Raw genomic sequence first — 11,249 nt, 5'->3', positions numbered from 1 at the left:
GAATTATCCAAGGAAAGTTTTCCCACAATATGTGAAAATAAATATTTTGTTAAAGCAATCATTACAACATTTTTCCCACTACCATAACATTAAATCTATAACCATATTCAAAGTTTAGTTAATTCTCTTAGGGATTTCGATTATCGTCTCCTAACTCCTCAAGCATCATTCAAGCTACTTAGGAAAAATGTTGAATTAGAAGTAGAATGGTGTTGGGATGGTGAGCTCTCCAAAGAAGCGTCCCCCTCTTGCTTGCCCATTTTTTCCAAGAACATTGTGAAATTATATTAAATGAATTGTCTCCTCAAGATTAATGAAATGATGTGGCATACAAAATGAATGTACAAGAGATGTAGGCGTAGTTAACAAAAAGTCTCCGTTGCCAAAGAAATCCAAAAAGTTACTTTTGCCAATTCTCCTTTGATAAACTTGTTTGATCAGATCGTTTTAACTGAAACAAGGTATCGCAACGGGTGCTGACGTGATGTGATTTCTTCACAGTGCTCTAAATATCAAATTGAAGGAATTCAATGAAGTGCAAGTTTACGTGTTCTTTGTGTGGTTTATTTTCTTCCGTGGTTTTAACGTGGTTCATTCGTGATGCATCTGTGTAGATTTCATGCAAAAACCGCAACTTTTTTCACTTTTTCCAAGTATATTCACGTACGACCATTTTTAATGCGTTCAATATGAGCAAACGATGGCTTTGTGAGACGGTCTTCAGATAGAGACGATGAGTGCAGCGTGGTTTCACAGAATGACCTAGTTTCTGTATGAATTTAGTTCGAGAAAATTCTACAATTTTACAGTTTTTATAGCAGATCTCATCAAAATAATATTAGATTTAATGTAGCAGTTTGAAACTGACTTAATACAATATTTGTTTTTTTTGCTGTAAGGTGGGGAGAAATAATAAACTCCTGCTTTCTGTCTTCTACTCATGTCTGGTTTGACTTGTGCAACACCGTCTGTGACCTCAATTACTGCCAGATCAGGTGTAAGTGACATATTTCCGAGCCAGGGCAGGATGTCAGACTGCTTCTCAAAAATAACATAATCCTCCAGGCAGTTGTCTGTGTTCTTCCAAACTGTTTGTTTGTACTTAGTGGAGGAAAATAGGTTTTAAAAAAAGGTTTCATTAATCATTTTGTTGGCTTCATTTCTATAGTCATTTTTATGTGATCCAATAGAGCAGAAGGTGCTTTACATAAGTGCAATAAAATAAAAACTCAACATAAATGAAAAGGCTTAAATGCATTAAATTGGAATACATTATTTATGATATGAGGGCCAAAAAAAAAATTCAAATGAATCACAAATAGATGCAAATATTTAAAATGACAGTCATTAAAATTGGAATAAATGTAAATAAAATAGTCGGTTTACAAGCAAATTGATAATAAAAGTTCTAAAGGAACATGATGGACGACTGTCTCAAACTTGTGATGGACAGTGCTTCTGACAGGCATGTTCTGTTTTTGATGACTGACAGGATAAATCAAGAAAAAGAGACTCACCTGATGGCAGATCAATATCTATCAGAGCCTAGCATAGTCTACTCAGACAGCTCAAGTAAAGCCGAAGGTAGAGGAAGAATTTCGAGTTCATATTTTCTTCTACTTTACAGTAGTTTAATTTCACCTCTATTTAAAATTATATTTATTCTAAATGCAAACATATATTTTGTCTGAAAGCTTGTTTGCTTGATTCCCGCCACACAGAAAACAGTCTACGTCATGAGAAGTGTTTGTCCTGTGTGCTAAAAATTAAGCTACTGTCACAGGTCCTCCAACTAATACATGTGTGCAACTTATTTATGTAAAAAAGCCATTTCTTGATCTAATTAGAAGTCAGACTAAGGTTTGTAATGACCAGACCCTTAAAAGATGATGCACATATCTACTTCCATGATTCACAAATGAACGGTCATTGTAGCAAATTAGATGACATCTCGTCATTTGAGTGGAACAAATGTTATCTGAAGTGTTTTCTAAAGGGATTTTTTCAGTAAGTAGTGTTTACTCAATATATTTAATTAAGTGTGCATGGCTGGTACATGGAGCAGCCTACCTTAGAACATAAAAACGTCTGATGATGCACAAAGGTCAGAGAATTTATAGATAGATGCATTTTAAGAGCCTGCTTTTGTAAAAAGACAGTTTGTTGCCATGCTTGCAGCTCCATAAACCTGTTGATTGTTTTTTTTTTTACTGGTTTGGTCGTCTGCAGGATGACAGAAAAATAACATTTTGCTTATTCAATAACTATTCTCATTAAAATACCAAGTGAATCGACTTTTCTAGAAGCTACTCTAGGGTGCTGATTAAGTCAGAGCTTTCACATTCAGAGCATGAATTTTCATTATTTTCAGTCATTATGTCGCTATTTTATCTGTGCATTTTGGGTATTTTTCTTCATGGTTCTGCTTCGCTTGAAGCTTCAGGCCATCAAATTAAGAGCAGTTCAATCTTTATTTCATTGCTCCCTGATTATTGCAAGATGTTGAGGCTCTGAGTTGGTCAAGCAGCGGTCTGTCCACATTATCACAGTTTGGGTTCAGATGAGATGAAGTTCTTTCTCACAAGCAGAAAGCTTTTCTCATTTTACCAACCTCTTGTTGACGTTAAATTTTTAAAAATTTAGTCCATCGTTAATATATATTTTTTAAAGTTCTATTATCTGTGGAGGGTGAAGGACAATTATGGAATATGTAGCCAATTGTAAATAAAAATAATTTCAAAGATTGAAAATGTATGTCATGTTTGTTCCGCTTGTTGATGACCAAATGTTTATCATTTATACTTAAAACGCAGAGATTCTTATTGCACTGCCTTGATCAACTCACGTCACTGCATCAAATGAACCAGCAGATAAACTGTTCTGGTGAGCTTTTGCAACCTTCAGGTTTTTATTTCTTCAAGTCTGTTAAAAAAAAAAAAAAGTTTCAGTAAGTTTAAGAAGTGCCTCCAGATGTTTTACAGTAAACTACTGAGATTTTTGTCAGCTCGTTTAGAATTGCGCGCTGTGGTTTTATTGCATAATGGTCTCATTTTAGACAACAAAGCTGTTAAATCAAGGAGATCAGAAGAGCTAAAAAAAATCCTTCTTAAAACTCTTTTCAACCTTTTAATGCTTTTCAAATTTTGGATCTTCTACGTTTCTGATTTTGGTTTTGCAGTACAGAGTTTTCTTTTTAAAATAAATTCCATAAGAGATTTGTTTAAAGAGTTTATTTACTTTTTTCATGTCTTAGGCTGAGGTGTGTAAGCTAAAACATAGTTAAGCCAACTTGTATAGTCTCTAGCAAAAATGTGACATAGATTTAAAACTAAATGTTAAAGTTTTTCTTTGTTTTTATCTTGAAGTATGTATATATATAATATATATATATATATATATGTAATATATATATGTGTGTGTGTGTGTGTTCATGTATATATGTATAATATATATTTATATACATATATAATATTTACTATAGAGTGCACCTGTGTATAAGCCACATCCGCTCTATAAAAAATAAATATATAAAGATTTACAAGCCCCACTGGGCTATAAGCCACAGATATCTATGTTGAAAATGTGATCTTTGCTGTATGTACAGGACTACTGTAAATGTTCATGTATGTGCCTGCCGCCTCCAACGTCTCACTAAAGATTCCTTGACGCTAAGCTTGCGTGCAGAAGCGCTGTGTCCTCCTGGGATAGCAGGCTCAATGGTCTTCAACTTAAAACTTTCATCATACGAACTTCATCGTGTGGTTTCCATGATGAAAGGGCAAGGATTTGAAAATAATTACCAGCTAATAATTTGTCATGTATGGTCTATATACTAAGGAAAAAGTAGTGTAGGCTATTGTTCTTTGCATTGATTCTAATTTTGGTTAGAACCCCACTAGCGGTGGAAGAAAAATCCATAGAATAGCTGCACCTTTGTAAAAGCCACATGGTTCAAAACCTAGGAAAAAAGTAGCGCCTTATATAGTCCAGGAAACTATATATATATATATATATATATATATAGTTTCTAGTTTATGATTCTTCATATTTGTTGTAATATATATATATTTATATATATATAATAAATATATATTTTATATATATATTGTTTGTTCTATATGATTCTTTATATTTATTGTCATATTTTTCTAAACCCAACCTTATCTTTCTCTTTTTTATTTTCTTGTAGCGAGGGGTGCAGAGCCGTCGGGTCTCTCTTCCATCTGTCAATGTGGTACTACGGCGGTTTTCTGGCACGGTGATGCTGCCTCCGCTGTCGCGGAGAGACTCCTGCCAAGACCACTCGCTTGACAACCGGCGGCCGTCTGCAGTAAATGGCCTTCCCCTGGACCGACTGGAAGTGCTGTACAAACGAGCTCTAGCCGGCCACGATGATTACCGGTCAGTCACAGTCTCACTCTTCTCCCCTCGCTTCAGATCCATTAAATTGTATATGTGGGTCTATTTTTTTCCTTAAAATGGTCAAATCTTTTGCTTTTTTGACTTTTTACACAGGAAAATCCAGATTTTATTTTCTGCTCTTTTGATTGCATTTCTAAGTTGCATGATTTAGGTGTGGTGGTTTGGACCATCTGCTTGATGGAGTCATTAAATAAAACGAAATGAATTAAGTTGCACAGAGATTTACTATTTGGCAGCTTGAACTTCAGCAGAGTTGGATGCGTGAATCCGCAGAGGAACTGGAGGAATCTTGATTGCTTTTTTAAACCAACTCCAGGGTTTAGTAAAGAGTTTTGACAAAGTTCCTTCTCAAAAATGTCTGCTTTAAGTACATTTGTCCCATCTTTTTGTCACTTGTGGCTTGTTTTTTTCCTCCCTGACTGGGTAGAAACTGACGTGTGGTCTGTTGAAATGAAGTAAAAAATGTCGACTCAGTTCAGCAGTGACATGTTTGCCAGGAAATTTGTTTCAGTCCCAGCGATAGCAGTGACGCCTCTTGTCTCTGAGGTCAGCAGGTAGAATTCCCTGGGCTCATTACCGCCGCTTGTTGTGCAGCATGTGCTTTTTCAGGTTTCAGTGCAGGTGGACACGGATGAGACAGCAGGTTGTGTTTGAACAAGCGAAGCCCGCTGAATGACAGCGGGGCGACAACTCGACACGCACAGTTGGTTGTTGATGAAAGCTTGATTCTTGCAACAACAGGAAAGAAAGCTGCTGAAGACACGAGAGAGAACGAGCTTTTTGATGCTTTTCTTCCTCTGTCTAGACATAAAGGCTGCCCATCTCCATGCTTCTACATTTAGAATCGCAGAAGAGTTAAAAGGGTGAACCCTGTGGCACAATAATGATCAGTGCTTTTGATTTGAAATCTCATTTTATAAACAGCTTGTTGGAAAAAGTTTACATTTTCCACTCAAGCACAGTAAACTAAGATAAATGTAACAACATCCAGTTAAGTTGAAACAGTCTCAGTCTTTCCTGCCGTGTAAAGAAACTTGACAAACATGAAACTGCGGACAATATCTTCATTAGATTGCTTTACATCATTTACTTTGTATAAATCAGTGTAGCAGCATTTTGATATTTAAGGGTCTATATCATAGTATTCAAAGTCTTTTAGAGTAAACTATATCCAAACATATAATATATTATCTTTGGGACACTAAAGAACAAATTTTTTATGAAATATGTGTTATTTCCGCACACTGCTTTTCCTACCAGGAGGTACTAACGTTGTTACATTTGAACGTGGCGACTTAGTCGTTCTCTTGGATTGGAAGGGGCTGGTGCTCATGTTTTTTTAAGCACAATAATTCACTTAAAAGCTCAAAAAAGTCGTTTTTTGGATGTAATGGGCCCTTTAACTGCAAGCATCAAGCCCCTCAATGTCTCATCATTTTCCATAGTGTAGATCTTCGAGCTTTACTCATTAATTATATAATACTATTCTTTCTTAATTTCTTAAAGTCCCACTTCGATCATCTTTTGATTTATTGGAAAAGTATTCCCAGTGGTCTTTTAGTCATGATTATGCCATTTTTTGGCAAAAAACCCCACCAAAAACAGTTTTTTTCTTGGACATATATTTGCAGAGCAGCATAGGTTAATCAGGAATTCACATCTGATTTGTGGGCGGGACTTGGTATAATTAAAGGGTTGTCCCATCATCCATTTAATCATAATCTCCTTATTTATATACAGTATGTCCTCCATTATGATAAGAAAAAGCTAAAAGAACATGTTAAAAATCCCAAAAACACACTTTTCATCAGAGTGGGTCTTTAACACCTCCTGTCAACTTCGTTTTTACTTCTATTTGTTTGTCCACCAAAGCTAATTTACATTGTCTCTGTAGCATCTAGAACAGGTAATCTATTTAATAAAAAGGTAGCTTTCAACATTGACATAAGGCAGACAAGATGGAACAACATCAGCTCCTCCTTCAGCTCAGTTTCCTGCTGTGTTATAATTAAATGTTGTTTGCATAAATCTACAGTTACTTGTTGCGTAATGTCGAAGCTTTTTTTCCTTGGTAATGCATTTTAAAGCTTTAACAGGGGTCATAATTCTAGAGGATGATATTTAGGCAATTTGTGGTTCTTAAACATTAATTAATGATTGTAAAACACAAGAATTGTGTCATGAAAATTAATTTGGCTGTGACTCCGCCCTCATCAGAAAGATGAAACCAGAGGCTTTAAATGTGAATAGACTTTGCTCTTTGTTATTGGGATCTTTTAACTCTCTCAGGGCGGCTGTTGCAGATTTGCACCAACTAAATATCAACTATCTATTACTACCCCTTATGATAATTTTCACCAAATATCAAATTATTTCTGTTACTAAAACCTAATATGGCCCCGAGAGGGTTTTGTTTTCATTTTGTGATAATTTAATAAACACATGATGTAAATATCAGTTTTTACGTAATATTATAACTTAAATAAAGTCCAAATGTTGAAAGAAAGTATATACTTGAAAGGATTGCTGGTGTATTAATGTCTCAGTTCAGAGCACACGGTTAAAAACAAAATCAATGTCTTAAATCCTATCAAAATGACAATTTCTTTCCAAATAATCTTGTATTTTCTTGCAAAAAAAAGACATGTTTTTGATAAATGTTCACATAATTTTGGTTTCTATAATATTTTTAATGATTTATTTAAACAACAATCGGATTCATATCATGATCATGGCTGATGATTAGGTTCATATTCAATATTGGTTGATTTTGATCAATGTATTTATGCATTTTATTTATTCCTTTATTTCTAACAATATATATAAAACAATAAAGACAACAAAAATGTTTTATATAGATTATGAAGTAAAATAAATGACATCAATATATTGATCCGTTTTTAGATGTTTCTTGCGTTATAATAAATAAACCTATATACGTAAAACAGTATTTTCCAGTATTGATTATGAATTTATTTAATTTTGAAACGATTTTATTGTGATATATGTCAATTACATAAGAACTATCAGACAGATCGATCTGGTTGGATTGTAGAAATCGATTCATCATTTAATTCAAAAGTGTTTTTAATACCAAAACAACATTTTTTAAATTATTTTTAAAATCAAATACCATGTGTTGGTATATTTGGAGTTAAAATGGAAAATATACTCTAGTAGAAATAAAAAATGTGTTCACGTTTAATGCAAGAAAAGCTTTTCTTTACTTGATATTTTACAATAATTCTGTCAACAAGACTTGTTAGTAGCGCTGTGAAGCCAACTCAGTGCTGAGGGATCTGGCGGGGAGTTTGACAGTTTGTGCGTCGACAGGCAGGGAAACAGATGGAGATGGCAGGAGGAAACTGGCGAGGACGGAGAGTGAGAGGTGAGGATGGAGAGAAGCGGCTCGGAGCAATAAAAGGGAAGATGAACTGACACCAAGATAAGCAGAGCACAGAGGAAACGCGCACAGACAGACAGCTGATCCCGCGCGCTTTCAGCACTCCAGCTCGTGGACAGCAGCGCGCTTGTCGCTCCGTGCGCGCGCCGCGCTCTCAAGGCGCGCACTTTGCCTGCCCGCTCCACAGACCGCCGCGCGCCAGTGCGCTTCCCGTCGCTCATCTTTTGCTGTTCTGTTCACAACTGCAAGACAAGAATATATTTTTAAAAACCAGAGAACATATTCAGTTAAAAATGGAGTGCGCCACGCTGAACAGAGAAGGAGCCGGGCTCGCCAAGCCTCCCAAGCATCTGTGGCGCCAGCCCAGGACGCACATACGGATCAAACAACGCTTCAACTCGGACACCGAGCGCTACCTGTGCCGCAACCGGACCCTGGAGAAGCTGCGACCCGGACTGAAGAAGCCGCGCATGTCCTGGCCCTCCTCTCTGAGACGGTAACCCCCTTTCCAAAAGCTTTCCCCCCCCAAAAGTCTAGTAATAAATATAGAAAAGCTTAGAAAAATAACAGTAAAGTCGATAAAAGACACATTTGCGTTTTGCTTCAACTTTAATTCTTCATGTTGGGAGTCATTAAAGCCTGATCTTGCCATCAGTTCCTCCCTGTTTGGATGACTCCATCAAAGCAATCATCACTAATTATCTGAGTGTTAATTTCAAATTTGCAAAATGCAGAAAGCTCATCAAGCAGCGGATCAGAAAAGGCCACAGTGTTGTCATGCTGATTGACCTAAACAAAGTGCCTATTAAAATCTTCATTAACACCTTTTTTTTATAGGATTTTTCTCCACAAGTTTGTTTTCCATGCGGAGAATAAGATAAATGATGCTCCCATTGGGGGACACATGTCAAAAAACGAAAGGAACTCCAACTCAAGACATTTTTTCCTCACTTTTCCTGCACAAAAGTGTGAACTATGTTGAATTTCTCAATGTCTTCATGTCATCTCCCAGATTCTTAGCATTACCCCTATAGCCTACACTCTAAAAACTCCACAGGTAAAAATAACACAACTCAGAGGTTAAAAAGGGACTCATTTTTCTGGATTATTATAACAAAAGAAAGAAGAAGAAAAACATAAATTGGGTAAAGAAGAAACTGCTATACACTGTAAAAAGTGAGACGTTGGATCAAGTAACAGAAAATCTGTAATTTGTTACATTTAAAAATATTCGTCGAGTAGACTAACAACTCAAAATTTTAACTTTATGGAAACTAATAATTTTACTTTTTTTTAAATTAATTGATCCAGCGTTTCATTTTTTTCAGTGTAACCTCAAAAATTTTGTATTTCTCAGAAAAGTAACATCCCAATATTGATCATCTAAGAATTGGTTTGAATAAATAACAAAAAGTTTTTTATATTCTTCAATTTGCCGGCTTTCTTTTTGTCTTACTTTTTACATTTCACTTTAATTTAATTTTTGTTATTTTTCCCTCTAAACGTTTCAACCTAATCTGACCTTAGGCTCCATATCTATTTGAAAAGAGCTTGTCTGCACACGAGTATTTATTGATGAACATGCACCCCTGCCTCTTGTGTTGAAAAGCTATTGATTTCTAGTGACAACTTCCCGTGATCGGTGCGGCCCACTCTCCATTCAATCCTCGGTGGACCCAGACTTGAGCTGGAGAGGATCTTACAATAAATCGTGCCAAGTAACTTGTGTTTATGATGTGTTTTTCTCTTGAGTTTATGAACATTTGCCTTCGTGAGATGTCTATTGTGTTCCTGTTGGTTTGTGGCTTTATGTTTTCTTGTGCAACTCAGTCTAAATGAGTTATTACTGAATCATTTTTATGGCATATACAAAGTAGAATAAGCTGTTTCAGACACAAAAATGAAACAATAAAACAGTGACTGAGTGGGTGTCATAGTCTAAATTTGTTGTTCACTTTTTTTGTTCTGTTTCTTGCACTGGGAGGGGTGATGGAGATTTGAAGGAGTGTGGCCTGCAGCTATCTTCTTTGTTAGACTTCTCATTCAAACTAATGAACTGACTGCTGTTTTCTGCATCCTCATCCACTAAAGATTGCCAGGGGAGAGGGGGATTGATGGTTTTTAGCTTCTTTTTGGTTTCACAAATAAGTTGATAGAAAATGTTGTTGTTTTTCAAAGCAAAGTAGAGAAAATAGATGAAAATGTAGTTTAAAACTCAATGTTTAAGTCCTACTTTAATCACCTTGTGATCTTATTTAAAATTGTTCCCAGTCGTCTTTAAATTATGATTATATCATATTGTTTTCTTTTTTTCTGAACTTTTTATTTCCCACAACACAAATACAACATTTCCAATGACAAGATCTATCAAAGAGTGTATCAGCAATAACTAGAGTATGTCACAAGACAGGGCTATTAAGACAGATCAGGCCATATAATATTTGAATAAATAAATAAATGAATAAAATTCCATTAAAAATCCCATAAAGACAGTCACGACTCTAAATATGCCATCTTTGATCAAAAGATCATTTTTTGTTGTAAAGATTCTGTCATTTTTTTCTATCATGTAAACCTGTTTTACTCTCTGTTTCCATTCATTTAGTGATGTGTCATTTTTCCAATTGGCAGTTATGGTTTTCTTAGCAACCAGTAATAACATATGTAAGATATATGCTAGATCAGCATGAAAATCAGGAAGGATGGCACCAAGTAGATAAAATAGAACTTTGGAAGGAATCTCTTGTTTTACAATTTTCTCAATTTCAGCCTTAATATTTTTCCAAAAGCCAAAAATCACAGGACTGTCAAAAAAAATTTGTTTGTTATCCCAAATTTGTGTTGTTTTCTAGGACATAGTTCCTGCAGAGCGGCAGTAGTTCATAAGAAATTTGAATCTGAGCTGTGGGCAGGACTAATAGTGAGTAAGCCTACCCCCATTTCCCGTCATCCATATGTTTACACGATCTCCTGCTAGCTTACGGCCCCACACACCCCCAACCTAACATTTGAAAAAAATAAATGGTGAGCAATATTAGCGCTATCCAGACGTATAATTCTGATGAAGCTCAAATGAAGGAAACAAAGATGAACATGAATCTAGTCGTCTACAAGTGGATCCATTGGAATGGAATGGCTTTCGAGTGGCTTTTTTTTTTTTTGTTCACGATTTGAATAAAAAAATACTTAAAAATGCCAAATTGAGCTTTAAATTTTAAATATATATGTAATCCATCATTAAAAAAGGCCCCAAAATGTTGTAAAAATGCCCAAAACACAATTTTCCTGTAAACAAAACATTCTTGTATTTACATTTCCACATCTAGGATTTTCACTCTTGACATGTTCTTGTTGTATATTTGGCTGCTTTTTCCTGCAAGAACAAAATGAGAAAGATTGTAGGATTTCTTATTGGTTGGCTTGG

At 35.4% G+C, this 11,249-nt stretch overlaps 1 protein-coding gene across 1 annotated transcript in view; it reads left to right on the top strand.

Moving 5' to 3' along the window:
* pde4cb (phosphodiesterase 4C, cAMP-specific b) overlaps nucleotides 1–11,249 on the top strand; it is a 111,527-nt gene that overhangs the window by 16,751 nt on the left and 83,527 nt on the right. The window contains exon 3 of the mRNA XM_024278507.2: nucleotides 4,190–4,401. Within this exon, the coding sequence (XP_024134275.1) occupies nucleotides 4,190–4,401 (212 nt within the window). The remainder of the gene's footprint in view (nucleotides 1–4,189; nucleotides 4,402–11,249) is intronic.

This window comes from Oryzias melastigma, linkage group LG4 (assembly GCF_002922805.2).
Source record: "Oryzias melastigma strain HK-1 linkage group LG4, ASM292280v2, whole genome shotgun sequence".
Taxonomy (NCBI): Eukaryota; Metazoa; Chordata; class Actinopteri; order Beloniformes; family Adrianichthyidae; genus Oryzias; species Oryzias melastigma.
Note: the sequence above shows the minus strand (reverse complement) of the source record. Positions and strands in the feature narration are given on the sequence as shown.